Source organism: Carassius gibelio, chromosome A24 (assembly GCF_023724105.1).
Source record: "Carassius gibelio isolate Cgi1373 ecotype wild population from Czech Republic chromosome A24, carGib1.2-hapl.c, whole genome shotgun sequence".
NCBI lineage: Eukaryota > Metazoa > Chordata > Actinopteri > Cypriniformes > Cyprinidae > Carassius > Carassius gibelio.
The window spans coordinates 16132439-16158383 of NC_068394.1; the positions used below are offsets into that span (position 1 = coordinate 16132439).

The following is a 25945-nucleotide window of genomic DNA, read 5'->3' on the forward strand; positions in this document are numbered from 1 at the left end:
CTTTATGAAGGTCGCAGAGGGAGCCCTGGCTCCTCTCAGGGAACGAGGTGTCCGTATCCTCAACTACCTCAATGACTGGCTGATTCTAGCTCACTCTCCAGTGTATTCTGTTTCAGCTATAGGCCCTCACTCTTGCTGGACTCACGACAGGGTGCTATCACTCACATGGGTCACTGGAAAAGACATTGTAAGGGACCCCATTCGTCAGTCTCTTTCTTGCGTAACATAGAACGTGACCAACTGAAAGGGAACATCTAAGTTACATATGTAACCTTCATTCCCTGAAGGAGGGAACGGAGACGTTACATCAGAAAGAGGGTTAAGGCTCCTCAGCGAAGACTTGAGTGCGAGTTGCTCACGCTGCTGCTTATATACCCGCACAGCAGGGCAGAGCTCACGATGCAGGCCAAATTCTGCAGGCCAAGGTACTCTGTGTACCATTGGCTCGTTTTGTTACCTGCACGCTTAGTAATCAAACTACAGTTAGTCCAAAATGCAGCAGCAAGAGTTCTAACTAGAACCAGGAAGTATGACCATATTAGCCCGCTCCTGTCAACTCTGCACTGGCTCCCTATCAAACATTGTACAGCTTTTAAAATATTGCTTATTACTTATAAAGCCCTGAATGGTTTAGCCTCTCAGAATTTGAATAAACTCTTGTTACATTATAATCCTCCACATCAGCTGCATTCTCAAAACTCAAAACTGCGTTCTGAAGTCTAAGGGTATTTTTGGGGGCCTGGAAAAGTTTTGTCATGCCCTGACATTTGTGCTTTTTTTTCAGTTTCTTATAAATATCTAAATGATTAAAGTATAATCTCACTGTGATCAGCACAGACTGGGCTATAATCAGTGTTGGGTATAGTTACTTTGGAAAGTAGTTAGTTAGGTTACAACGTTACCATCAATTAAAAGTAATCAGTTATGATACAGCGTTACCTATTCATAAAAGTAACGCGTTAGAGTACTCATGCGTTACCAAAAATTAAAAGCCGTTTGCAGCGGCTCACACACGACAGACACAGCCCCCTGCCCCTTTAAATGCACCCAGAAGTCGTGACTCCCGACAATGAATAACGTCAGTCATCCGAGTAAATTAACACTGCAGGATAACAATAACAGGAAAGACAGTCAGCAATAGGCTATTCCACATGGCGTTTTATTTATTTATTATCACAGAACATATTATTAATCAAAATTTGCACCTAACATTACCCAGCCCGGGTAGCCTACTGTATATTATGAGCACCACAAGATAACTCCTGATTTTTCTTTAACTTTAAATAATGCAGTTATCAAAGTACAAGTATGCTTACTTGTAAACACAACCTTAAACAGGCTTGCAGATTTAAATCCATTTAGAAATGATGAACAACCAGCCAGCCAACGATCTAACATAAATTAACAGCTGCCTGTCAAACAAAAATGATAACAAACCAAATTAAATCCTTCACTGCCACACAGGCAAATGACAAATCGCTTAATAGCCGAACTAATTATTATTAAAGTGTCACTCACAGAGTGTGCATTTTACGGTTATGTTCTTTTCTTTTTCGTTGACAAATTGAAAATAATGTGCGTACTTCCATAAACCAAACGCTGTCCTCTCTGCCATCTTGCCGGGAGTTCGAAAAAAACACACACACACACACACACACACACACACACACACACAGGGTCAGGCGCAGGGCACAGACGCATCACAGCCATTGACTTTACGATCACAGAGCTTCGGCTCCGCTGATACATCCGCAGGTGGCACAGTAGACCTAGGCCTACTGTCTGACAAAAAGCAGGCTGCAGTCGGGATTTTCCTTTCCTTAAAATTACGGATTACTTTTTAAAAAAAATAACGAAGTTACTGATTACTTCCGCACGAAACTAACGCGTTAAGTTACACATTTCAGGAAAAAAGTAATTAGAGTACTCTAACGCGTTACTTTGTTAATCGCATATACGCGTTAATCAACTTCAGAGTGTTGATTAGGTAAACCAGAACCGGGAACACTTCCCATAACACCCGTTGTACTTGCTACATCATTAAAACAATGGCATCTACGCTAATATTAGTCTATTTTTCTCTTATTCTGAGGTCACCGTAGCCACCAGATCCAGTCTGTATCCAGATCAGAGGGTCACTGCAGCCGCCAGGATCCAGTATTTATCCAGATCGTAGGGTCAATGCAGTCATCCGGATCCAGTATATATCCAGAACAAATGGTGGATCAGCATCTAGAAAGGCTCTATAGCCCTGAAAGACAGATGGAGACCAGGACAACTAGAGCCTCAGACACAGATCCCCTGTAAAGACCTCATCTCAGATGACCACCAGGACAAGACCACAGGAAACAGATGATTCTTCTGATGATCAGATGATCTGACTTTGCTGCAGCCTGGAATTGAACTACTGGTTTCGTCTGGTCAGAGGAGAATTGGTCCCCCAACTGAGCCTGGTTTCTCCCAAGGTTTTTTCTCCATTCTGTCACCGATGGAGTTTTGGTTTCTTGCATCTGTTGCCTCTGGCTTGCTTATTTGGGGTCATTTCCTCTTCAGCAATATCGTTGACTTGATTGCAAATGATTGCACAGACACTATTTAAACTGAACTGAGATGACATCACTGAATTCAATGATTAACTTTTTTTTGTGTCTTTGTGCACTTTCCAAAATCCACACTGTGGTAAGTTCGCATGCCAGTACTCTGCAGCATTCTTTTCTAAAATCCTATATGGTGAGGGCTTTGTGCAGTTGTTTTGTGCCCTTTCTTGAGCTGTGTCTTGTCTTGTTCCTGTCACAAACGTACACACAAACAGAGAGATCCAATTGCAGTGTTTAATAGAGAAAATCCAAAAATCGTAGTCCAGACAGGTAAGAGGTCAATATTAACGAAAGCAGTCCAAAAACAAGAACCACGAAAAACACTAGGGAACACGAGAAAGCAGGGTGACATACAGTACAACAAGGACTCCATGAAACAGATAGAAACAACCGGCCCAGACAGCAACATAGTGTTTGCCCAGATCTGGCCCACATCTGGCCCGCATGAAATCCATAGCCGCATTTCCACTGTCGGGCCAGTGCGAGCCAGGGCTTAAAGCGGGCCAGGCGGGGCTCATAGCATAGCCAGTAGCACCGAGGCCAGAATAGCGAAGGGTTTCCACAGTCAGGGCTTGAAGCACCGCTGCGCGTCACTAAAACAAGCCCTTTACACGACTCTCAGAACAACGTCATGCAACCTCAAAATTTCACCATCAAAGAGTAGTTATCAGAAAACTAAGAAATAAGTCACTGGAACATGCGCGATCACAAAACGAAGATGATAAAAGCGGCCGTTTGTTTGCATGCTTTGTTATATATTCAAATTCAAAAGCATCGATGTTTTAACTATAGATGTCACGGAGACGAACCCCGTGATTCCCGCTACTGGCCAGCAGAGGGCTCCATCTCCTGAATATTGACTCTCACACTCACTTATACTGATTCGTACTACACTACCCATCATCCCCGTGCCTCGGACTCTGATCATCACACAGGTGCAGCTCATTGGTACGGGTATATAAGCTGCACAACTCCATCAGTCTAACGCGGAGTCTTGTTTTGCTCCGGCTGACATTTCCAAGCGTTATTTCCCGTGTTTGATTTCCTGTTTACCAGTTCTGTTTGTCTACCGTCTCTTGAACCATTGCTGCCTGCCTCTTGACCTTGGATTGTTTATTGGACTCTGAATATTGCTTGCTACCCCGATCTTTTGCCTGTGTTTGACGACGATTCTGGTTATCTCTACTATTGTGTTTGCTGGTACTGATCCCTGCCTGTACGACCACGAGTTATTCAATAAAGCCTGCAAAATGGATTCCCCGTCTAGTGATGATTCGTTACAGAAGACTTCGCCACAACCGAATCCAGCGGCTTACGATCATCTGTGTGCTACAATGGCAGCTCAGGCAAGTCAAATCGCTGCTAACCAGCATCAATTGAATCGTTTGACTTCAATCACTGAGGAACTGGTACAGGCTGTTCGTAACCTCCACAGCTCTGTCATGACGTCACCACCACCGGCAGCGGCCGCCATTGCTCACGCGGCAGGAACGCCAGCGCAAGTTAATCCACGACTGGCTTACCCGGAGAAATTTGACGGGGACTCTACCAAGTGTAAGGGCTTCCTACTGCAATGCTCGCTGTTCGTCGAGCAGCAACCCACCCTTTACACCACTGATGCTGGTAAGATCGCCTTCGTTTGCTCATTATTAACGGGAAGAGCTTTGGAATGGATAACAGCTGTATGGCGCGAGGATGGAACAGCGTTCACCACTTTCACTGACTTTCTGGTGCGATTCCGTGAGGTATTTGATCACCCCCGAGAGGGGAAAGGAGCGGGTGAGCGTCTACTTGAATTGTCGCAGGGAGAATTAACAGCAGCGGAATACGCTATGAACTTTCGTACACTGGCTGCTCAAACGTCATGGGTGAGTGACACGCTGAAAGTATTGTTCCGCAAGGGGCTTAATCACGAACTGCAAACCGAACTCGCTTGCCGTGATGAGGGGAGAACTCTGAGTGATCTCATTTCGCTTACCATCACCATTAATAACCTACAACGCTCTCGCTGTGTCAGTGCTCAACGCCTCTTCCCTGTTACAACAACACGGTCCACAGAAACTACAGAACCCATGCAGATCAACTCCTATCATCTGACAGCTGAGGAACGTCAACGTTGCATGTCTAATCGACTCTGTCTCTACTGTGGCGCTCCGGGACATCAACGAATTACTTGCCCGTCACGCCGCTCTTCCTGTACTCCTAAGTCGGTGAGTGCATCTTTTTACTGTGTCTCAGTTCCGCTGGTAATCAAGACTAGCAACGTTCGTGTAGCTACCACTGCTCTACTTGACTCCGGAGCTGCTGGGAATTTTATCTCTGAAGAATTTGCCAAAAGGAATAACATTTCTCTAATTCCATGTACGAACTCTCTGTCTGTAGCCACAATAGATGGACGCCCTTTGGGGTCTGGATTGATCCCTCACCACACTCAAGAACTGCAAATGTTAACTGGTCTGCTACATCAAGAAACTATTCAATTCTACGTGCTCCCTGTATCTAACACTCCTGTTATTTTGGGCTTGCCCTGGCTCCGACTACATGACCCTCAAGTGTCGTGGAGAGAGGGACAAATTCTTAGATGGAGCACCCAGTGTCAGAAATCATGCCTTTCGACCATCTCTCCCATGACTGTGCAAGTCGTCACGTTAGGCTCGGAGTCCACCAACATTCCCAATCTGCCCAAGGAGTATCACGATCTCGCCACCGCCTTCAGCAAGGTACAAGCAAACACATTACCACCACACCGCAGTCACGATTGTGCCATTGATCTAATTTCAGGCTCATCACCACCCCGGGGTCGAGTATTTCCATTATCATTACCCGAGTCAGAAGCCATGGCCAAGTACATTGAGGAGGAGTTGGAGAAGGGGTTCATACGTCCGTCCACCTCTCCTGCTTCGGTCTGGTCAATAGTCCTTCGGTTTTTCAATCCTTTGTCAATGACATTTTCAGAGACATGCTAAATAAGACTGTTATCATATACATTGACGATATCTTGATCTATTCAGATACCCTGGAGGAACATATCCAACATGTGAGAGCCGTGCTGCAGCGACTTATTGAACACCAACTCTATGCCAAGGCGGAGAAGTGTGAGTTCCATACCACCTCCACCACCTTTCTGGGGTACGTCATCAGTCCAGAGGGGGTCGCCATGGATGAGAGCAAAGTCAATGCCGTTCTCAGATGGTCTGAACCCAAAACACTGAAGGAACTCCAACGCTTTCTGGGATTTGCTAACTTCTACCGCCGTTTCATCAGAAAATTCAGCTCTGTGGTCAGTCCTCTCACGTCAATGGTCAAAAAAGGAACCCTTCGGCTACACTGGTCAGAGGCTGCTCTCCAAGAATTCCAAGATCTAAAGGAACGGTTTGTGACTGCACCCATACTCCACCATCCTGACCCATCTCTTCAGTTCCTCGTCGAAGTGGACGCCTCCAACACTGGTATCGGGGCTATTCTCTCTCAACACCAGGTTTCTACCGGTAAACTCCACCCTTGTGCCTTTTACTCCCGCAAACTCAATGCTGCTGAACGTAACTACGTTGTAGGGGATCGTGAACTCCTAGCTATGAAGGCGGCCTTCGAGGAGTGGAGACACTGGCTGGAGGGGGCCAACTTTCCTTTCACTGTACTAACAGATCATAAGAACCTTGAGTATTTACGCTCAGCCAAGCGCCTCAATCCACGGCAGGCAAGATGGTCATTGTTCTTCTCCCGATTCGACTTCTCAGTCACCTACCGCCCGGGCTCCAAGAACACAAAGGCAGATGCGCTATCCCGTATTCACGAGGATGAACAGATCTCCTCCGAACCAGAACCTATACTAACCTATAGTTATCTCTACTATTGTGTTTGCTGGTACTGATCCCTGCCTGTAAGATCCACGAGTTATTCAATAAAGCCTGCAAAATGGATTCCCCGTCTAGTGATGATTCGTTACAATAGAATAAGTGATACATTGATCATATTGTTTTAATTTATCAGGACTCAAAATTATTCACACATAAATACACTAATTTATATTTTATTTATTTATTTTTAACGCTCATGAAAATAGCCTGCTTGTTCAGTCAAGTCTGTTTCTGTTTATTAGCCACAGTAGCCGTCACATTTAGAATTAATGATAATATCTCTATTTTTATAAAAGCTCCCGAACAAAAAACATTAGGCTATATTCTTTTATGATAGGCAACGTGAGATAAACTCTCGAGACGAGGCTTGTGACAGATAATATTATGTTACTTAATAAATACACAATTGTGATAGAGAATAGGAAGCTGACATATTTCTTCAAGTGGTCATATTTTACCATGTTTACTATGGTAACATGTTTAGCGTGCATATCTTTTGCATCGCTTATAAATATTTCTGCCTTGTATGGTGATTATAATCTACATTGGATCAAGTTATTTCAAACACTCGCTGCTGACTGAAAGAGAGTTTTCAGCTCGACTTATTTAAAAAAGTGTTTAATGCTGGTGTTAAAGCTGTTATCTTTCAGAAATGATCCTCAGCGCAGACTCTTTATTTTTATAAAAGCTCCCGAACAAAAATCATTATTATATTTTGATGATGTGCAACGTGGAGCTAAACTCACGAAATGAGATGACAGATAAAATGTTACTTAATAAATACACAATTGTGATGGAGAATAAGAAGCTGATGTCTTCCAAGCGGTCATTTTTACCATGTTTACTATGGTAACATTATTGTTTACCATGCATAGTCTTTTACATCGCTTATAAATACTTCTGCCTTGTTTAATGATCATAATCCACATCGGATCAAGTTATTTCAAACACTTGCTGCTAACTAAGAGTGAGTTTTGAGCTCAACTTATTTTAAAAAGTCTTTAATGCTGGTGTTAAAGCTGTTATCTTACTGAAATGATCTGCGCTGACGCTCTCTAGACGCGGAGAAACTCCGCCTTTGTTCATAACTCCTCCTCTAGCCCCAGCTGGCCCGCTTTGGCCCAAGGATTTCGTCGGGCCGAAAAACCCTGGCCGTTGGCCCCGAGGAAGCCCCGGCGAGGCACGATCAAGCCCCGGAAGTGACAGTGGAAACGCGACTGGCCCTGGCACGCACTAGCACGCCTGGTCTTAGCTCGATAGTGGAAACACGGCTCATGTGGGCCAGACCTGGGCCGAAATTGCTTGCTGTCTGGGAGTTTATATGGACAGGTGAAAACGATGAAAGTGGGGACAGCTGAGTGCAATTAACAGGTGTGCAATTAACAGTGATGAATGGAACAAAGGCTTGTGGGAAATGTAGTGCCTGCAGTGGGGTGCAATGGGAAAGTGAGACCACTAGTGCACACCCAGGGATACACAGACCAGACCAGACACTGTGACAGTTCCCCACTCAGGGAACCATGGTTACATAATTAATCTGAGATGTTTTCCATAAATCAGTACATTCAGCAATGCACTTTAACCATATTTGAAAAAAACAAAAAAATATATATATATGATATATTACATAAAGATGTACTAAAAAGATGTACTTAAAAATAATTTAATTAAATGTAATTAAATAAACATTTAAACTGTATTTTGTAATTTAAATAAAACATTACAGTACATGCATGTCACACTTAAGTATATTTTTATAAAGTATACTATTCCTGTAATAAGCATTTTTTTTTTTTTACTGCCTGAAAACATCCGTAGAATCACATCAATAGTCCATCTCAGATACTTCTTTATACTAAATTGAAAAGGGAACATATGTAGAAATGTCAGGTAAAAAAAATAAAAAACAAGATTAGAGATTTAACATTTCCTTTGTGAAATAAATAAATAAATAAATAAATTGTGGAAAAAATTTACTGGGCTGTATTTGACGTATTCAACCAGGGGGCATTTGATGGCTAGGAAATTATGATCCATTGAGCCACATTCAAATGGGAGTTTTGGTCTTGACAGATGTGCAGTACTTTCACTGTTTGACCGTTTGCACAGTAAAACACGCTCCTAGAAAGAAGCATCTTTTAATACATCTTCCTGTGACAATCCACAAGCACTGCGAATAGAAAATATGAATAAGAGTTCAAATAAGAGATTATTTTAACACATCAGCACTTATTATGAACAAACCCAAATAAAAATCTCTGAAGCAATGTAAATGTATTAGACAACGAGGAGAAGCTCAGTGTTTTATAGTAAAGAGTAAAGTTGTGTGTGTCAGTAATCCTAACAGTTCTAGTAACAGACTGAGCAACATTCTTGAAACAAAGACTTTTATATACTGAACAAAATTATAAATGTAATACTATTGTTTTTGCCCCTATTTTTCATGAGCTGAACTCAAAGATCTAAGACTTTTTCTATGTACACAAAAGTCCCATTTCTCTCAAATATTGTTCACAAATCTGTCTAAATCTGTGTTAGTAAGCACTTCTCCTTTGCCGAGATAATCCATCCACCTCACATGTGTGACATATCAAGAAGCTGATTAGACGGCATGGTTATTGCACAGGTGTTCCTTAGGCTGGCCACAATAAAAGCCCACTCTAAAATGTACAGTTTTATCACACAGCACAATGCCACAGATGTCGCAAGTTTTGAGGGAACATGCAATTGGCCTGCTGACCGCAGCAATGTCCACCAGAGCTGTAGCCCATGAATTGAATGTTAATTTCTCTACCATAAGCCGTGTCCAAAAGCATTTCAGAGAATTTGGCAGTTCATTCAACCAGCCTCACAACAGCCAATGGTGATTGGCATGCCACCATATTCTAATTTGATGAGTTCGTGAATTGGTGGGTTTTTGTTAAATGTGAGCCAAAATCATCACAATTAAAAGAACCAAAGACTTCAGTCTGTGTGCATTGAATTTATTTAATACACGAGTTTCACAATTTGAGTTGAATTACTGAAATAAATGAACTTTTCCACGAAATTCTAATTTATTGAGATGCACCTGTATGTACATATGCACACATGCATGCACATTTATAGCACTATATTATATTATTATATTAACTTTGCTTCTAATGCAGCGGCTGTGGGAGTGATAGTAAATTTGAGGTTGTTCTCTTTTCTGACTGCCATTATTGATTTCAGCATCCTCTTTTTGTGTAACAGTATCAAAGGGCCACAAGATGGCAGGATTACACTTTGTGGAAATAAATGTTTTTATTCAGCAAGCATGCATTACAGTAAATAAATGCTGTTACTTCAATCTTTCTATCCAAGAATCCTAAAATTTAAATACATCACAGCTTGTTTTCAAAACTGTGTTTTGAGCAGCAAATCAGCATCTTAGAATGATTTCTGAAGATCATGTGACACTGAAGACTGGAGTAATGATGCTGAAAATTCAGGTTTGATGACAGGAATAAATTATATTTGACAATATATTAAAAAAGAAAAATATGAATATTATTGATAAATTTTTACTGATCAAATAAATGCAGCCTTGAGAACATTCAGAAACCGTAAAAATCATTTGAACGGTCATTTAACAACTTAACTACCATCCGAATGACCTCACACGAGCCCTTAAGCAAGCCCCTCAAGGTGAAAACAAATACAAGTAATGTTGAACAATGTGCTCATTCAGCGCTTCACAGACTATGAGAAAGCGCAGGAGATCTCAAGAGTATCGGTGATTTGCTGATAGCATAAATATGTTTGAAGACACAATCGCTCACAGAGTGCACAAGGCTATCTAATTGGCAATTACAGTAACCCGAGACGCTTGTCTCCAACGTGTCTAGATTTAAAGAAACACATAAAACAGATGAACGATGCTCGCTCTTGGCTAGAAAGCACTTTCTTTTATGAGGCGAGTGATTAGGGATTCTGTTCACCTGCGGCTGCTCCTGCAGACTCTCACAATCGAAGGAAAAAACGACCGCTGAGATTCCCACCGCTGCCGTTACCGGCAGAACTGCAAGCTCAGCCCTCGAGCAGCGAGAGCAAATCAAATATGTGGGCATTATCATCGTGGGAGAATCTGTCCCTAATCATATAACCAGCAATACTGCTACACGCCAGCCCCTTGTTTTGTTTGCAGAGCTACAACAGATGCAAACAGATTTCAAGTGAAGGAGTCTGTGTCTGGCACAAGAGACGGATCTGGCACTGTGCGCCATCCGAAAAGTCCCGGCTGCCTTGGAAACAGAGAAGAAGGCGACCCAAAGGAGGAAAGCACTCAAGAAGGGGGCGGGAGGCAGAGGGAAAAAAGGTGGAGTGTTGTATGAAGAGAGAGAGAGAGGGAAGAGAGAGCCAGAGGCAGAGTGAAAACACATTGGAGCCTAGAGTGAGAGTTACTGAATGAGACACAGCAAGTCCGGCCTCGACTTTGAGGCGTTCTTCACACTCCAGCGCTCGCCTCGTTCATTCACAAAACAAACGCAGGAAGGAAGCCGAGAGAGATATCCGCACCACATAACAGGAGGCAGTGCAGCGACGGAGCGCTGCGACCAGGCATGCGAGGAGGAGGTTAACCGCAAGTGCTGTCCCCGAGCGAGAGCAGCACGGCGCACGTCCTCCACAGCGCCACAGATGCCACAGACTCCCTCATCCTGGAGTGGAGAGCAAAGGGCTCCTACCGAAGGGGGTCCCGACAGATGTGGCGGTCCCTGCGTGGGGCCCTCAGGTGTCTGGGGGTGAAGGTGTGCCGCAGGAGCGCTCTGCTGGTCATCCTGCTGTGGTTGGCCTCGTGGCTCTTCCTCAACGGCCTGGTGTTCGTGCACAGGAACATGTTCTCTGACTTCTGCACTGACCACAAGAGCAAAGAGATCCTTCAGAGGGTGGTAAGACTACGTTTGCCTCTACTACTGGATGTAACTTGATGAGAGCAAATTTAAAAGTATTAGTTTACATGAGAAAATTAAGGGAAGACAATAGAGGTGAACAAGGTAACTACTTTAACCAATAGTAATTAAAATATTTTTCTCAGATGATTCTGAATCACATTTTCTGTATAGATATGCCAGTGAGGCTTTATTTGATCAACTATGCACTAATCTGAACAGTGGATAAAACCAGGTGCAAAAATTAGTTTTGTTGACATTTAGAAAAGGATTTTACAGAGAGGGGGTTTTGGATTCCTCTATTTATCATTGCATTAATCCGAAAATACTTGCAGTAGCAAGTATTCCCCATGTTTTAGGAATAAAATGTAATGTAAAAATTGTGTTGTTATATTAACCAAAACTAAAATGTTAACTGAAACAAAATATTAAAAAGTCCATTACTTTTTATTAGTTATTCAACTTTATCTACTAAAATAACTAAAGCTAAAAACTTGAAATTTAAAAATAAAAACAAACACAACATAATGACTAAAACTTGAACTAAAATATAACATGAATATAAAAAAATTATAAAAATTGATTCAAAACATTGATAAAAACTATCATAGCACCTTAATTTACAGATCCTCTGTAAAAACCTCCAAAATATTAATAGGGATATAACTACGTTCGCTGTATGTAAATACTTCTGAAGTAAACTCACAAGATTTCAAATCAACTATTATAATTAGACACAAATAGATACAATGTAATAAACATTTAAATGTGTGTTTTCGGTTGCTTTATTTTCACCAGTCTTTGCACTAGAAGCAAAATAGGTTTAAATCTCAAAACTGATTGCTTTAAACTTCAAACATCCTACAGAACTTTTACAATGGATTAATTGGCTCATTTTTCTGAATATAATTCAATGCAATCAGCTGTCATGTCGCAGTTGTAACGATACCTCAGGGGACTGTGATGAATCTTCCACAAAAGGCACACACAGAATTTCCAAGGATTACTCAGTGGAGCATTGAATCATGGGTGCCAGCAGGAACGCTCCTCCATTAAAGGCTTAAGCTTTGTTCCTCTGGGGAAACCTAAAGCTCTTTTAGAGCCACTGGATTATATGTTGTCAAGTGAGTGCTGAAAGAACATTTTGTTTGTTGTCACATTGGGAGCCGCAAATTCCTGGTGGCCTTTAAACGGGGATTGAAATATGATTACTGGTGTCAATTAATGGGAAAGTTTTTGCACGCAACCTCTCATTACTAAAAGGGAATGTGTTGGCAGGAGAAGATTCACCAAATGTATTAATAACATTTGCGCTAAAATGTTTAACTTTTTTATTTTTATTTTGAAATGTAAATACAAATTTTGACTTCCTACAACATTTCTTATGTAATTCAATTTTACCTGATGTTTGTTTTTTGACAACAAAATAAATAAAAACAGAGTAATTTGAAGAAAAATAAAACATGGTTTTAAAGTAAATATTACATCAAATTGCATGTGTATGACACACACACACACATACATGTATATATCAAAGTTAATAATTCTATCAAACTATTTAATTTTAAATCATACTTTTAAGGTAATGTCTGACTGATGCAGTCTCTTTAACAGATATGCTGAGTGAATTATAGTTTTTGCTCCTGTAATATCTAAGATCAGGAGACGAAAGTCATCTAATTCTTAATATTTAAGCAGGCTAAGATAAATATTATACTGAATTCAACAGCTGTAAGCCGATAGATACTAACTATGAGGTGCATGACATTTTGGCAAGAGGATGTGCAAATAACAGACTGGCCGCTTTAATTGTTGGGTCGTAGTCAATCTGAAATTCTCAGGGATGTTTAGTGAGAACACTTTGGTTCAGGTTTCACAATTCAAGGCTCTACAGAGAGTTAAGGACAATGAGTTCATTCCACACAACATTTTTTATTAAATGTATTTAATAATTTTATTTTGTGTGATTTTCTTTAAATAGTTGATAACCCTGCTCTTTGCTAAAAACATTTTCAACCTGCACAGTAAAAAGGTAAACTGTCACATAACTGTAAAAAAGTAAAAAAAAAAAATCTGCATATGTACCTTTTGGCTCTTATTACTGAATAATATTCAAAAATAAACATTTATTTTTGCTTATTTTTAAAGTATATTCCTATCTCTCGTATTAATTCTGTATCATCCATTATTTTACAAAGGGAAAAAAGCAATCATTTATAGGATGGCAAAATGTTGTTTACATGCATTAATTTAGCAGATGTATTTATCCAAATAAGCGAAATATAAGCTTTTGAGTTTTGATTTGTTTATCCTGGAGTTTTTAGTTATAGTAACGTGCCTTACCCATCATTCAGTACATCTCCGAAACACTAAAGCCTACTCCTCAGTTGATGAATTGTAAAAACATTCTGATAATCTGCCAAACAGTTAGCTTTTCTAAGGGATTCGGGATTGCAATAAACAGCGCAGAGTGGTGGATGTTCACACAATAAACAGTTTATAGTTTCTGGCAGCATGTGGCTGAGGAGCTTTGGGCAGCTACTCTTTGAACTATACGAGACCTTTTTTTAATCAGCGGTACCATCTGTCACCTGTGCAACCAGGCCTGTGTTATAGAACTGTTGGCATGAGTGGTGTTTTAGTGGCGCTCTGCTGCAGGCTCTCGAGTCGGTTTCATGCTGTGTTTATACTCTCATGTGAAGGTTAAGCTCAGATGGTCTTCCATGAGGTGGGTAGACATGGTCCACTGACTTGATGGATTTTCATGCACAGATCATTGTATTGTAGTAGGTTTAATGCTTCAGTTATGTAATTTTGATAGTTTTAAGATATTACATTGTATTGGTTGGAGAGACCAAATAGTCATTTGCAGATACACAGCCATATACTGTATTTAAGGGCTACAAAAATATCTTCTGCTCACCAAGCCTGCATGTATTTGACCACAAATACAGTAAATACAGTAATATTGTAATATATTATTACCATTTAAAATATCTGTTTTCTGTGTGAATCTCTGTTAAAGTCAAATTTATTTCCGCTGTGCTTTCAGCATCATTACTTCAGTCTTCAGTGTCACATGATCTTCAGAAATCATGAAAATATGATGATTTACTGCTCGAGAAACATATTTTTGTAAAAACAAAATGATTCTTCCATGAGTTCAAACGAACAGCATTTATAAGAAATAAATTTCACTTTTGATCAATTTAATGCATCCTTGCGGAATAAAAAGATTAAAACGTATTCAAAATATACCTGACTCCAAACTTTTATACAGCAGTATCTACTACAAAAACACCATCTGATAAAAAAGGCTCGGAAAAGTTCTACAAGAAATATGATTTGAGCATGTAATTTGAGCATCATTTATTTGCAGATCCCAGCTGATTTAACATTTTGCATGCAATAAAATTTCATGTTTTTAAATTGAGCTTTTTGGGGCCACTGTATGTGGTTATCGGCATACAAGAGTATACCAGCGGACAATAGGCCCTTTTCTAATTTTATATCCCAGTTTTAGTGATTTTCTTGTAAAGTGAAAATGATGGAGTGACCCAGAGCAGCCTATGCAGGCATTCTTGGCATGCCGGGACTGGCCAGCGCTCAGGCCAGATGGCAATAGAAATAGACTGCTATTCTCTGGGGTCTACTGTTTAATCATTACCTTACATGCTCAGAAGCATAAAGAAAATATTGTTTTCCTCTTATTTCATGTTCAACTCACAAGAGTTTTCTGCTCTCTGGATATGGCTCAGTATGTTCCCTCCTTCAATATGCAAGTGTGGGTTTTCTGTTTTTTCACCAGCTGAAACAAACGTGTGTGTGAAAAATGGGAGTGCAATTGCTTAGTAACAGCACACCTCTCCTGAACAATACACACGGGTTGAAGTATCATTCATGTCCGTCGCACAAGCTGTGCAGGATGAGCTAGCAAGAGGGTTTAACGCTGTACAAATCACCAACTCTAAGTATAAGCTAAAGTATTAGTGATGCTTAATGCAAACAGTGCTAAATATGTAACTATCAACAGCCTGACAGGATAAACGATGCACATTTTCACCGAGACCAAAATAAAAGTATGCATATATGTCATTAAGCCAAACATATTCACTGGTTGTAGATTTTTCCATGACAACTTACAGTCAGTATTACTTAAATATGTTAAGATTATGATGTGTATTCAGTCAGTGCAACTAAACTTTAACAAATAAATGAATAAATAAAAATTGAATATGTCTGTAGATAATTTAATATATTCTGATTAAAGCAGTTAAGAATCAGACATGCTGAGCCAAGGCAGCCAAAATAACATTTGACTAATATTCCAATTAAGTTGTTCAAAAAGTTATTTTTTAAAATATTTTTTATTTTTTTAAGATTCATTAAAAAACGTTGGAACATTATGGGAACTTTACTTTTGAATGTTCCCTGAACATTCTGAAACTAGTAACACTAAAACAATTTTTTTTTTGTTTTTTTACTAATGCTTTGAACATGATTAAAGACCCGCTCAGACCAGAAAACATTTGTTGATCATTTTGAGAGAACCTTGCCGGAAGGTTCGCCAAAGTTCAGAGAGCTGTCAAATCCAGCACTTAATCTTCTGTCTTGTACTGAAGGAAAAAAAAGATCAGTTTGTGTGATCCTAACCACTAGATAACAAACACAGCCATGATTTACAACAATCGCGTCACTTTCTCCGAGCCGACTCTCACTCCTCAGTTTTCCCTGCCTACACACATTCATTTGTCAAATTTCTAAACACAGTGAGTCTGCTTTCTGTACTGAACACGCAAACATACAGTGGATTTGGGCCTCACAGTGGGAAAGTTTACATGCAAACGGGAGCTGTTGTCCCATATGAACCAAAATCTGGAAATTAAAACATATGTGGGGGATTTAGCTGTCACTAAAAATGTAGCTCCCCATGAAAAAGATCAGCCTGGAACAGAAGCGGCGGAGTGAGCTCAGAGCACAACATGCGTGTTTGGCCCACATAAACACCGTGAGAGGCCCATGAGAGGGTCTGTAGGGAGGAAGCTCTTTCTATGTTTAGACTCAGTCGAGCTGATAACAGACCTCTGAGATTCAAGAGTGTTGTCATGGTAAAGCGACCAACTGGGAGTAATTCAGGTAATTACTGATGCTGGCTATTATTATCACTCACTCACTCACTCACTCACACTGTCAGATATAATATGCATCTTTGGAGAGAAAAGTGCACAGTGATTTAGTTGTCTTCAGTATGGTCTGTGATTGTTTTCAGTTCATGATCACAATCAGAATTTGGAAAATGCAAAATTCACTTTCAAAAGTACACATGATGCGAATTTAATACACTATTGTTAAAGAAATATTTCAAGTTTATTTATTCATTAGAGCAGTCAGAATGAGAGTCCAAAGAGAAGATAAAAACATCACAACAATCCACCCCAGTCCATCAAGTAACATCTTATGATCCCAAAAGCTGCATGTTTGTAAGGAACAAATCCATCATTTAGACATTTTTAACTTCAACTTCAAACTGTTGCTTCCAGCTAAAATATGAGGTGGTTTCTGGATGTTTTTACTTTGATTCGGTTTGATCGAGATATATTTTAAACCCAGAAAGCTGTTGGTTGAGGACTTTGCATTGCATCCCATTACAATAAACAATAAAGCTTTTGGAATTTGAATTTGAATATGAGTCCTCTACTCTACTAATAACACATCCACATGATGTTGGCATAGTGACAGTCACTCACATTGTCTTCAAAAAATCCAAAAATCTATTGTTATTACTGCCATTTTTAGCCAAGTTTATACAAATGTGTGATTATATTTTATGTAGGGGGACAAGCAAGTAATAGGAGAGCATCCATCAAACCATTATGACTGATAATGATAAGGAAAATATTTCGCTTACATTCTAAAGCCAGTGCAGATACGGCAGGAGCCGGACCGAGTGCGGATAACAGCTGTTTACTTTGGAAGGTGACAGAGGACGATTTGCGGTGTAAGCTCTGTGGAAAACAAATCATCCGAAGTCCCGGAGCCCCTGAACTGACAGTGACTATTTGAGCAAACTGCAGCATTAACCAGTAATTAGCTCATTTTTCATGAGAGGGTCAAAGTGGAAAATGCAAGAGCAAAAGCAGGGCTGTTTTAACAACGTGCATACAATAATTATTAGACTGTTTTGCAAGATTAAATGTGTGAATTTACTGCATGCCAGTAAAATATGCTGACAGGTGGCATTGGTGCCATATCTCAACATAGGCACATAGTCAATAAATGTGATATGAGATGGAATTAAAAACAGAGACTGTGAAACTTGAAACTTATACTTGACTTCCTAGAAATAAAAATAATGAACAAGATTAAAAATATAAAGTTTTTATATGCTTATTAAATGCTTTCATGTTTCAAATAAATTTAATCAATATAATTTTAACCTGTACTTATTAAAATATATAAAATAATAAGTGATCATATTAAATAGTATTTTATTCATGATTTTTTATAAACAAAGTTACAGTAAAAACAATAATATTGTGAAATATGATTACAATTTAAAATGAATGTTTTCTGTTTTAATATATATTTTAAAATGCAATATATTAATTTGAGGTAAAGCTGAATTTTCTGCATCATTCTTCCAGTCTTCAGAGTCACATGATCTTCAGAAATCATAATAATATGCTGATTTGCTGCTCAAGAAACATTTCCGATTATTATCAATGTTGAAAACTATGGAAGCCCATTTCCGCCACTGCATAAAAATAAAGTCAGAATTGCGAGATATAAACTCATAATTGTGAGAAATAAAGTCAGAATTGCGAGATATAAACTCATAATTGTGAGAAATAAAGTCAGAATTGCGAGATATAAACTCATAATTGCGAGAAATAAAGTCAGAATTGCGAGATATAAACTCATAATTGCGAGAAATAAAGTCAGAATTGCGAGATATAAACTCATAATTGTGAGAAATAAAGTCAGAATTGTGAGAAATAGTCATAATTGCGAGAAATAAAGTTAGAATTGCGAGATATAAACTCATAATTGCGAGAAATAAAGTCAGAATTGCGAGATATAAACTCATAATTGCGAGAAATAAAGTCAGAATTGTGAGAAATAGTCATAATTGCGAGAAATAAAGTCAGAATTGCGAGATATAAACTCATAATTGCGAGAAATAAAGTTAGAATTGCGAGATATAAACTCATAATTGTGAGAAATAAAGTCAGAATTGCGAGATATAAACTCATAATTGCGAGAAATAGTCAGAATTGCGAGATATAAACTCATAATTTCGAGAAAAAAGTTAGAATTGCGAGATATAAACTCATAATTGCGAGCAATAAAGTCATAATTGCGAGAAATAAAGTCAGAATTGCTAGCTCTAAACTCGATACTGCAAAAAATTATATTAGAACCATGAGTGTCTTTATGATATGCAATTCTGACTTGTGAGTTTATATCTTGCAATTGTGAAAAACAAAAAACATCATACATATATATGGCTTGGTGTTTTGATAATGGTGTTTAAATCACTGCTGATAGAAGCCGACACACAATCACTGTGCACACTTCACTTCTAATGGGAAAACTGTCTTTGTTTCAGTGTGCTGAGTATCAGCAGGGAGTTCTGACCGGTGACCTCTGCGAGGACCTCTGCGTGGCCGGTCGTGTGGAATACAAACGCTGCCTCTATTATGAGAATGGCAAGAAGGTCATGGCCGCCAGCTGGCGTGGGGTGCCTATCGTTCTCAAGTCAAAGCTGGAGAACTTCTCCTCCTATGAGGCTTTAACTCTGCTGGAGTACCAGGATGCAGCGGGAGGAGCGGGAGGCGAGGAGGAGCTCTCGCCGCTGGATGTCGTCTTCTACGCCACGCTAGAGATCAAGAACTCTCTGGGATTGGAGACGGGAGCTAACTTGACGTTGCCCCGGTTGTGGGGCCAGAAGCTGAAGGAGAACGAGCGGACGTACTCTCGAGCGGAGCTGGCCTCGCTCTGGGCTCTCCTTCAGCAGGAGGAGTACACCTTCCTCAGGGTCCTGCAGGATTTAACCCACCACGTGGCCAAGATCCTGGGCTCCTGTGGTCACTTTTACGCCGTGGAGTACTTGGCGGCCGGACACGCGTGGGACCAGTACATATTCTCGTTGGATGAGCTGATGCTGAGCTCCTCTCCGAACACCTGGAGCGGACAGGAGAAGATTATAAACGCAAGAGACATGGTGCCACGAGTGGCTCTGAGCTTTCTACAGATGGTGGAGCATTTTGAGAACGACTTTTCCCACAGCTTACACCTCTGTGACATCAAACCAGAGAACTTTGCTATCAGAAAGGACCTGACGGTGAGTAAAGACTTTACAGCAGAGATTCTTTAGGGTTTATGAAGGTAAATTTAAGACTTTTTTTAGTATCTTTTTAAGACCATGTAATACAATTGTAGTCTTAATTTTGAAGGGGTCACAATACATCAACATATTCTCTAAATGTAAATGTCTAGGGAGCAACGAGTTGTATTAAAAACATTTAAAAGTCTAAAAAAGTACATTTAAAAAAGAATAATTTTAGTGGAGAAGAAAAAAGCTTGAGGCTTGAATAACTCTGTTTCCAAGCGTTTTGATCACACCGCAAAAAAAGTGTTGTACGCCATCAGTATGTTTTAACTTATTTTCCAGTGCAAATGTTTAAAGATTCTTCAATCAAGATATATTTACTTCAGAAACAAAATGACACAAGATCAGAAGTCTTGTTTTCTGAGAAACTGAACAAAATGAACTGCGTTTACGATTAAAACACCAACAAACATCAATGGCATCAAATGCTATTGAAAGATTTTTCGTTTGTAAGCATAAACTTACTTAATTTTGTTATTTAGAAAACAAGATTTAAGGATTTTTAGATATTTTATTTGAAAACAAGATGAAAATACTGAGGAAGAGTCATTTTTTGCAATGCAGTTTATGACTTTTAAAAGCCTTAAATTACAGAAGGACAATTTGAGACTTTTTATGACCCACAGAAACCCTGAAACAGGCACATTAGGTATAATTGTATCATAATTACCAAGAAACACATGCGTTTTTGCTAGAATTTGTGAAACTTGTTATAGACCTCATTGCTGTTCATCTCTCATTTGCTTAAAGACGAGCATTCCTTAATTTTTCGGCACCAACAGTGCTGATAGTCATGAAAATAATGACATTCAGGAGTGGATCTACCTTGCAAATGATCCGCCATATCATTTTATTTAATCAGAAAATTATGACGTGATGAAACAGATTTAAGGAGAAAGTAAAGGCAAGTGGTTTACTGTTCACTTTTAAATGAAAGGATCCAAATCTAAGTAAAACATTAAAGAAACATAATATTCAACATTTCTTTCAGGTATCGGATTAGATTATTATTGTAATAATTTGATTATTGTTCTTAAATTATTCTGCAGTCTTTATTATAGTCAAGTATTTTTAGAATTAGATACAATTAATTAGCAAATAATTCTTGGCAAATTGTGAAATACACTTCAAGTAAGATCAATTACATTTTCCAAAGATTTCCTTATGAATTTGCTGCCTGGGGCTTGTTAGGGTCCAAATATTCCAGGTTATTGGAATTATTCCGGGTTATTATCCAGATAATTATTATGATGGTAATTAATTATTAACTAAATATTTCATAATAACAATGATTATTATGGATTATGATGTTTTATCATGTTAATTATCATAACATGGAGTTCTTCAAACACAAGCCTTTTTTTGCACAAGTTATTATACAAGCAAGATAAAATGTAATGTGAACTAAAATATTTATTCAGATCCTTTGGATTCACACGAGTCAAAAATGGATGAAAGGTTAATATTTAGAGTTTGTAGATCTATATACATCAAAAGATATTTGTGTTCAAGCGGAGCCGATGAGATTGAGATGAAGGAGGTTTCATGGGTGTTTTCACCACACTGCAAACAACACCTGACATCATGCAGCTTGTTGCCATGACTACAATCAATCAATGCCAGATCAATGCGAAGCATAAAATAATATGTGTTTAAAATTCTTCTGAAGATTTCTGTGAGTTCGTATTGGCTTTGTAAACACTTTGGACATATCACCGACTGACCTGTCCTGTTCAAATAGAAGGATATGTTAATTTCATATTATATTTATGATTATTATTTTGTTTTTCACTGGTCAGGTGGTGGCTATAGATGTGGACATGGCTTTTTTTGAGCCCAAAATGAGAGACATACTTGAGCAGAACTGCACCAGTGACAATGACTGCAACTTCTTCGACTGCATTTCCAAGTGCGATAAAGCTAAAAATAGATGTGGGCCGAAACGCGAAAACAGTAACCTTCAGGTGAGTGAGGCATTCATTATTCTGAATCCAGTGTTTACTGCAATTGTTTAATTTGCATCTAATTCCTCTAGACATTCAATAATCCTATGGAGTATGTGTTTAGGAATTATATATGTGGTAAGGTGCTGAAAGTGAAAAGAAAATAACTTTGTTTTGGGAAAATGTCACAAAGGAATACCAGTAAAATAGCCGGAGGACACAATCATTCTTCAGCAGTAAACACTGCCAATGAAAATGCACGGAATGTTAATAGTTCATGATAACGCTGAAGGGAATCAGATAGCACCATCATTACTGCTCCTAAACACAATGGGGGTGCACAGGGTCGAATAAAGGAAGCTCCTTATATTTAGGGCGAGTAACAGATCATCATCAGCTGTGGCTATGGTCAGCCGCAACAGGCTACAGCTCATTTAAGACTAGCTACATTTGCACAAGATGTTTGTGTAATAAATCTACATAAAAAAATAAAGCTGTATTCAAACTGCAAGCCGACAATTCCAGTTTTCACATTTTTCTGTAAGGTTGTTCACACCACTTTTTAAAAACGTTGCGCATATCAGAGGTTTCTAAACTGAGGCGTTTGTGAGAAACACCCTACCCTGGCATGTTCACCAGCGGCAGTCTTAGTTTTACTGTTTCAGATGTAACATTTTCAAAACTAAAGATTGAGCACACTGAGATAAAATGACAAAAATTGTGACCACTTAAGTTATACTTGGGGGGAAAAAAGATGGGAAAAACAAACAATCATATAAACCCATAAATATCTGATTTATTACCAAATATGCAAGTAGCTCAGATCAGAAACTGATTAAGTAAAATTCAAAGCTTTTAGCAAAAAACTACGGAATTGTATTGCCATCATAAAAAGAAAAATATATAAAAAGATATAAAAAGAATCTTTTTATCCCACAATTTTACATACGATTCTGAGTTTATATCTTGCAATTCTGAGAAGAAAGTCACAACTGTGAGATATAATCTCAGATTGGCAAAATAAACGATTCTGTGGTGGAAATAAGCTTTCATAAAAGCAGATCTGTGTCACATTAGGAGTTACAAAAATACTATTTCCAGTGAAATTACTCGAGACAGAGGACCATAAACAGAGTATCATGTAACAATTTTTATGAAAGCTGAAAATATTGTTTAATTGCTACTTTTTAACTCAAAATTATTTTTCTTGCAGTTCTGATACCTGAAAAGTTGATATAAATTCTGAGAAAAAAAATCTGAATTGTGAAATAAAGTCGCAATTACTTTTTTTAATTTTACCTCACTTTAGAGAGAGAGAGAAAGTTAAAGCATACTGTACAACATCAGTGAGCAAAGTTACAAAAATACTATTAGCAACAAAGTTACTACAGGTAGAAGACAATAAATACTGTTTTCCAGAATGCCGCCACTATTACCAGTAAATGCAGGTTTAATTTTCCCATAAGATACTTTGCCGCAGTCACGCAACGTCTTTCATCGGTTCGTTGCGGTTTGTTGCTAGTCAACACCTGCTGTCAGTGCCAGCTCCCCTTAAGGAGAACAAGTTAACAGACGAGCTGGACGCATGAAGCCAAGTCCAGCTCCGGGCCACAGGTGGCTGAGACAGAGCCCATCTCTCCGTTCCCGATCACTTAACGCAACCCTTGGTGACCTCTTCCTTCCCATTGTATGGTCTGCCATTAAGAACAATGAGGGCTTTGTAATGTTCAGGCCGTTGGGTCAAGGAGACCATCGCTTTCAAACGGCATGCATAGCAAATATGGCTGATGATTGCTCTGGAGATGATGAAACGAGACCAGGATGGCGCTAATGGCTGCTTCCCTCATCCATACCCATGCTTCACCCTTTGGAGTCGATAGCTGTCATGCGTCTCTCTTTCTGTCTCTCCGCAGGTGATCTGTGAGAAGATCTTCAGGCCTTGGTTTTCTCCCACGCTGCTCGGTGCTAAAGCAGGGCTCCCCCTGCAGGTGGCGCTGCAGCGGGCCGTGCAGGAGTGCGCTGAGATAGACGGCGGGGAGGACGCCCAGCGCACACGGGCCGTGAGAGAACAGCTAAAGGATCTGCTCGTGGAGCTCAGTCAGGAGGACACGGGACACCAGGGTGAAGGCCAGGAACATAAGATGAGACGCGTCCATACGGCACTTCATTTCTAAACGAACTCTCGAAAAGGCAACGAAAGAACAAATCAAGTCATGTGCAATTCTGGAAATCATCTCAGATGACTATTACAGTCGTGATTATGGTTTTCCAACAGTCAGATACATTCAAAATGTCTTTTAACACTCTGGTGCTGTTCGGTCATTTTGAAAATGTACAATATATATATTTTATTTACTTCTTCTGAATGGTACAAAACTTGGTTTTGGCACTTGCTATGTGAACACACAAAAATCATGGACATGATTCGAAAAGGATAAATGCTTCTGAAAACAAAATATTTCTTAGAAAATTTAAAATAGCATTTTTGTGCATTTTAAATAATGATAAACTTCTTTATTTTTATTTTTTCAAGTTTCAAGTGGTTTATTTAAAAAGAGACCAAATGTAATCTGTGCTCCAAAGCATTCAAGATTGGAAATTTAATTTTCAGGTCTATGCTCAAAATCTGGCTAATAAATAATGAACGGATAGTAACTATTCCATAGATATAATTTAGTACCATGAAATCAGCTTCAGAATACAACATATGAAATAAAACATTATCAAACGAAAATATAGTACATTAATTTCATTGGGGACAATAAATTAATTAATAAATGAATAAATAAATAAATAAAATTAGAGCAGCACCAGAGGGTTAGTTCAGCTAAAAATTAAGATCTATATACATTTTCACTCTCATGTTGTTCTAAACCTGTATGAGTTTTTGTAACTATTGTTTTTTACGTGTTCCATAGAAGGAAAAAAATCCATACAGGATTGTTATTTTTGGGTAAACTATCCCTTTAAGGTGAAGATATGCCCCTTACCATTACCTATACTGATAATTATATTAGCGTCCACACCAATGTGAAATAACATTGTTTCACACTGCCGCTTTGTCAAGTTTTTTTTTAAAGCAGGAGGGATTCTGATTGGCCGTCAATGTATTTTTCATTCATCAGTTTAAAAAATATATATATTTAAAGTGATCCCAACAATATTGTTCCACTCTATTGTTAGTTGAGTGGAAATTTTGAATGATTTTTAAAACTATATCTTTATTGTTATTGTTATAGTCTTCGTCCTTTGTGTGAAGGAACTTGAGAATAAAAGTGAGGTCACAATTACCATTGTTCAGGAATCCACATGATTGGGAATTTCGAATGAGAGTGAAATGTTCCCCAAGCAGATTTTGCAACTGGTTCAAGTTGGTCGTGCTGAAATTTTCTCTGTGAGCTGCTTCATACCTCTCTACACTACTGACAACAGACTATGGACATTTTTCCAGTGAAATTTCTCTAATGTGGCTTTTACAAAAACAAATAAATAAATAAATGTCTTCCTGTGATTTTGTATTAACATTTCAATAAACCATGGCTCAGGCACAATCCTTCTGTCTGGTTTCTTACCCGCAGCTGCACGCCGTCACGGCACATTATAGTCTGTTTGCACATCAACACATGACCGAAAGCTCACAGGTCAAACCAACATTTGGTTCCTTTCGACGGAAGAGGAGCGATCTGTAGATTTGTTTGGATCTACCTTCGGCATTGTGGTCTTCACAGGAGATCGGGTTCCAGTCTGCCTCCAGTCTTTCAGGAGAGGGGGTAAGAAAGACCAAACAACAGCTTTGGACCAGGGAAGGATGAGATCAGTAGTGCATTACAATACTGAATTACTTCCTAAAATAGTAACTAATTAGGTTTTATGTGCATTACATTACTTTTGCATAACTTTTTTCTCATCTTGCATGGGCTTGATTGTTTGTTGTAACATAAAAACATAAAACAACTGATTACATAACGTGCATCACTGGATGAGACGCATGGACTAGAAAGACTGGAGCCTATAGAAAGACTGGTGAACTTCACTGATTTATGATCTTCTGCCTTGGTTGGACTCTAAATGTTTTCCAGCTTGGCTTGCAGTGGTCATCAAATTATGCATCTCCATGACAACGACAGGGGTCTGGTTTTGATCTGCTCAGACGTAACATACTGACGGCAGTGAGGACATCAACTTGATGCTGAACGTTAGCAGAATATTGTGCTCGATGTTTAAACCAAAGCAGAGCAGAAATAAA

The 25945-nt window shown here is 39.0% G+C and overlaps 1 protein-coding gene across 1 annotated transcript; it reads left to right on the forward strand.

Moving 5' to 3' along the window:
* The first annotated feature begins 10694 nt into the window (after window positions 1-10694).
* Window positions 10695-25252, forward strand: LOC127946471 (divergent protein kinase domain 1C). Its single transcript, XM_052543070.1, has 4 exons — window positions 10695-11364; window positions 18974-19708; window positions 21556-21720; window positions 23613-25252. The coding sequence occupies exons 1-4, from the start codon at window positions 11179-11181 to the stop codon at window positions 23871-23873; spliced, it is 1347 nt and encodes a 448-aa protein (XP_052399030.1). The 5' UTR covers window positions 10695-11178; the 3' UTR covers window positions 23874-25252.
* Window positions 25253-25945: the final 693 nt, after the last annotated feature.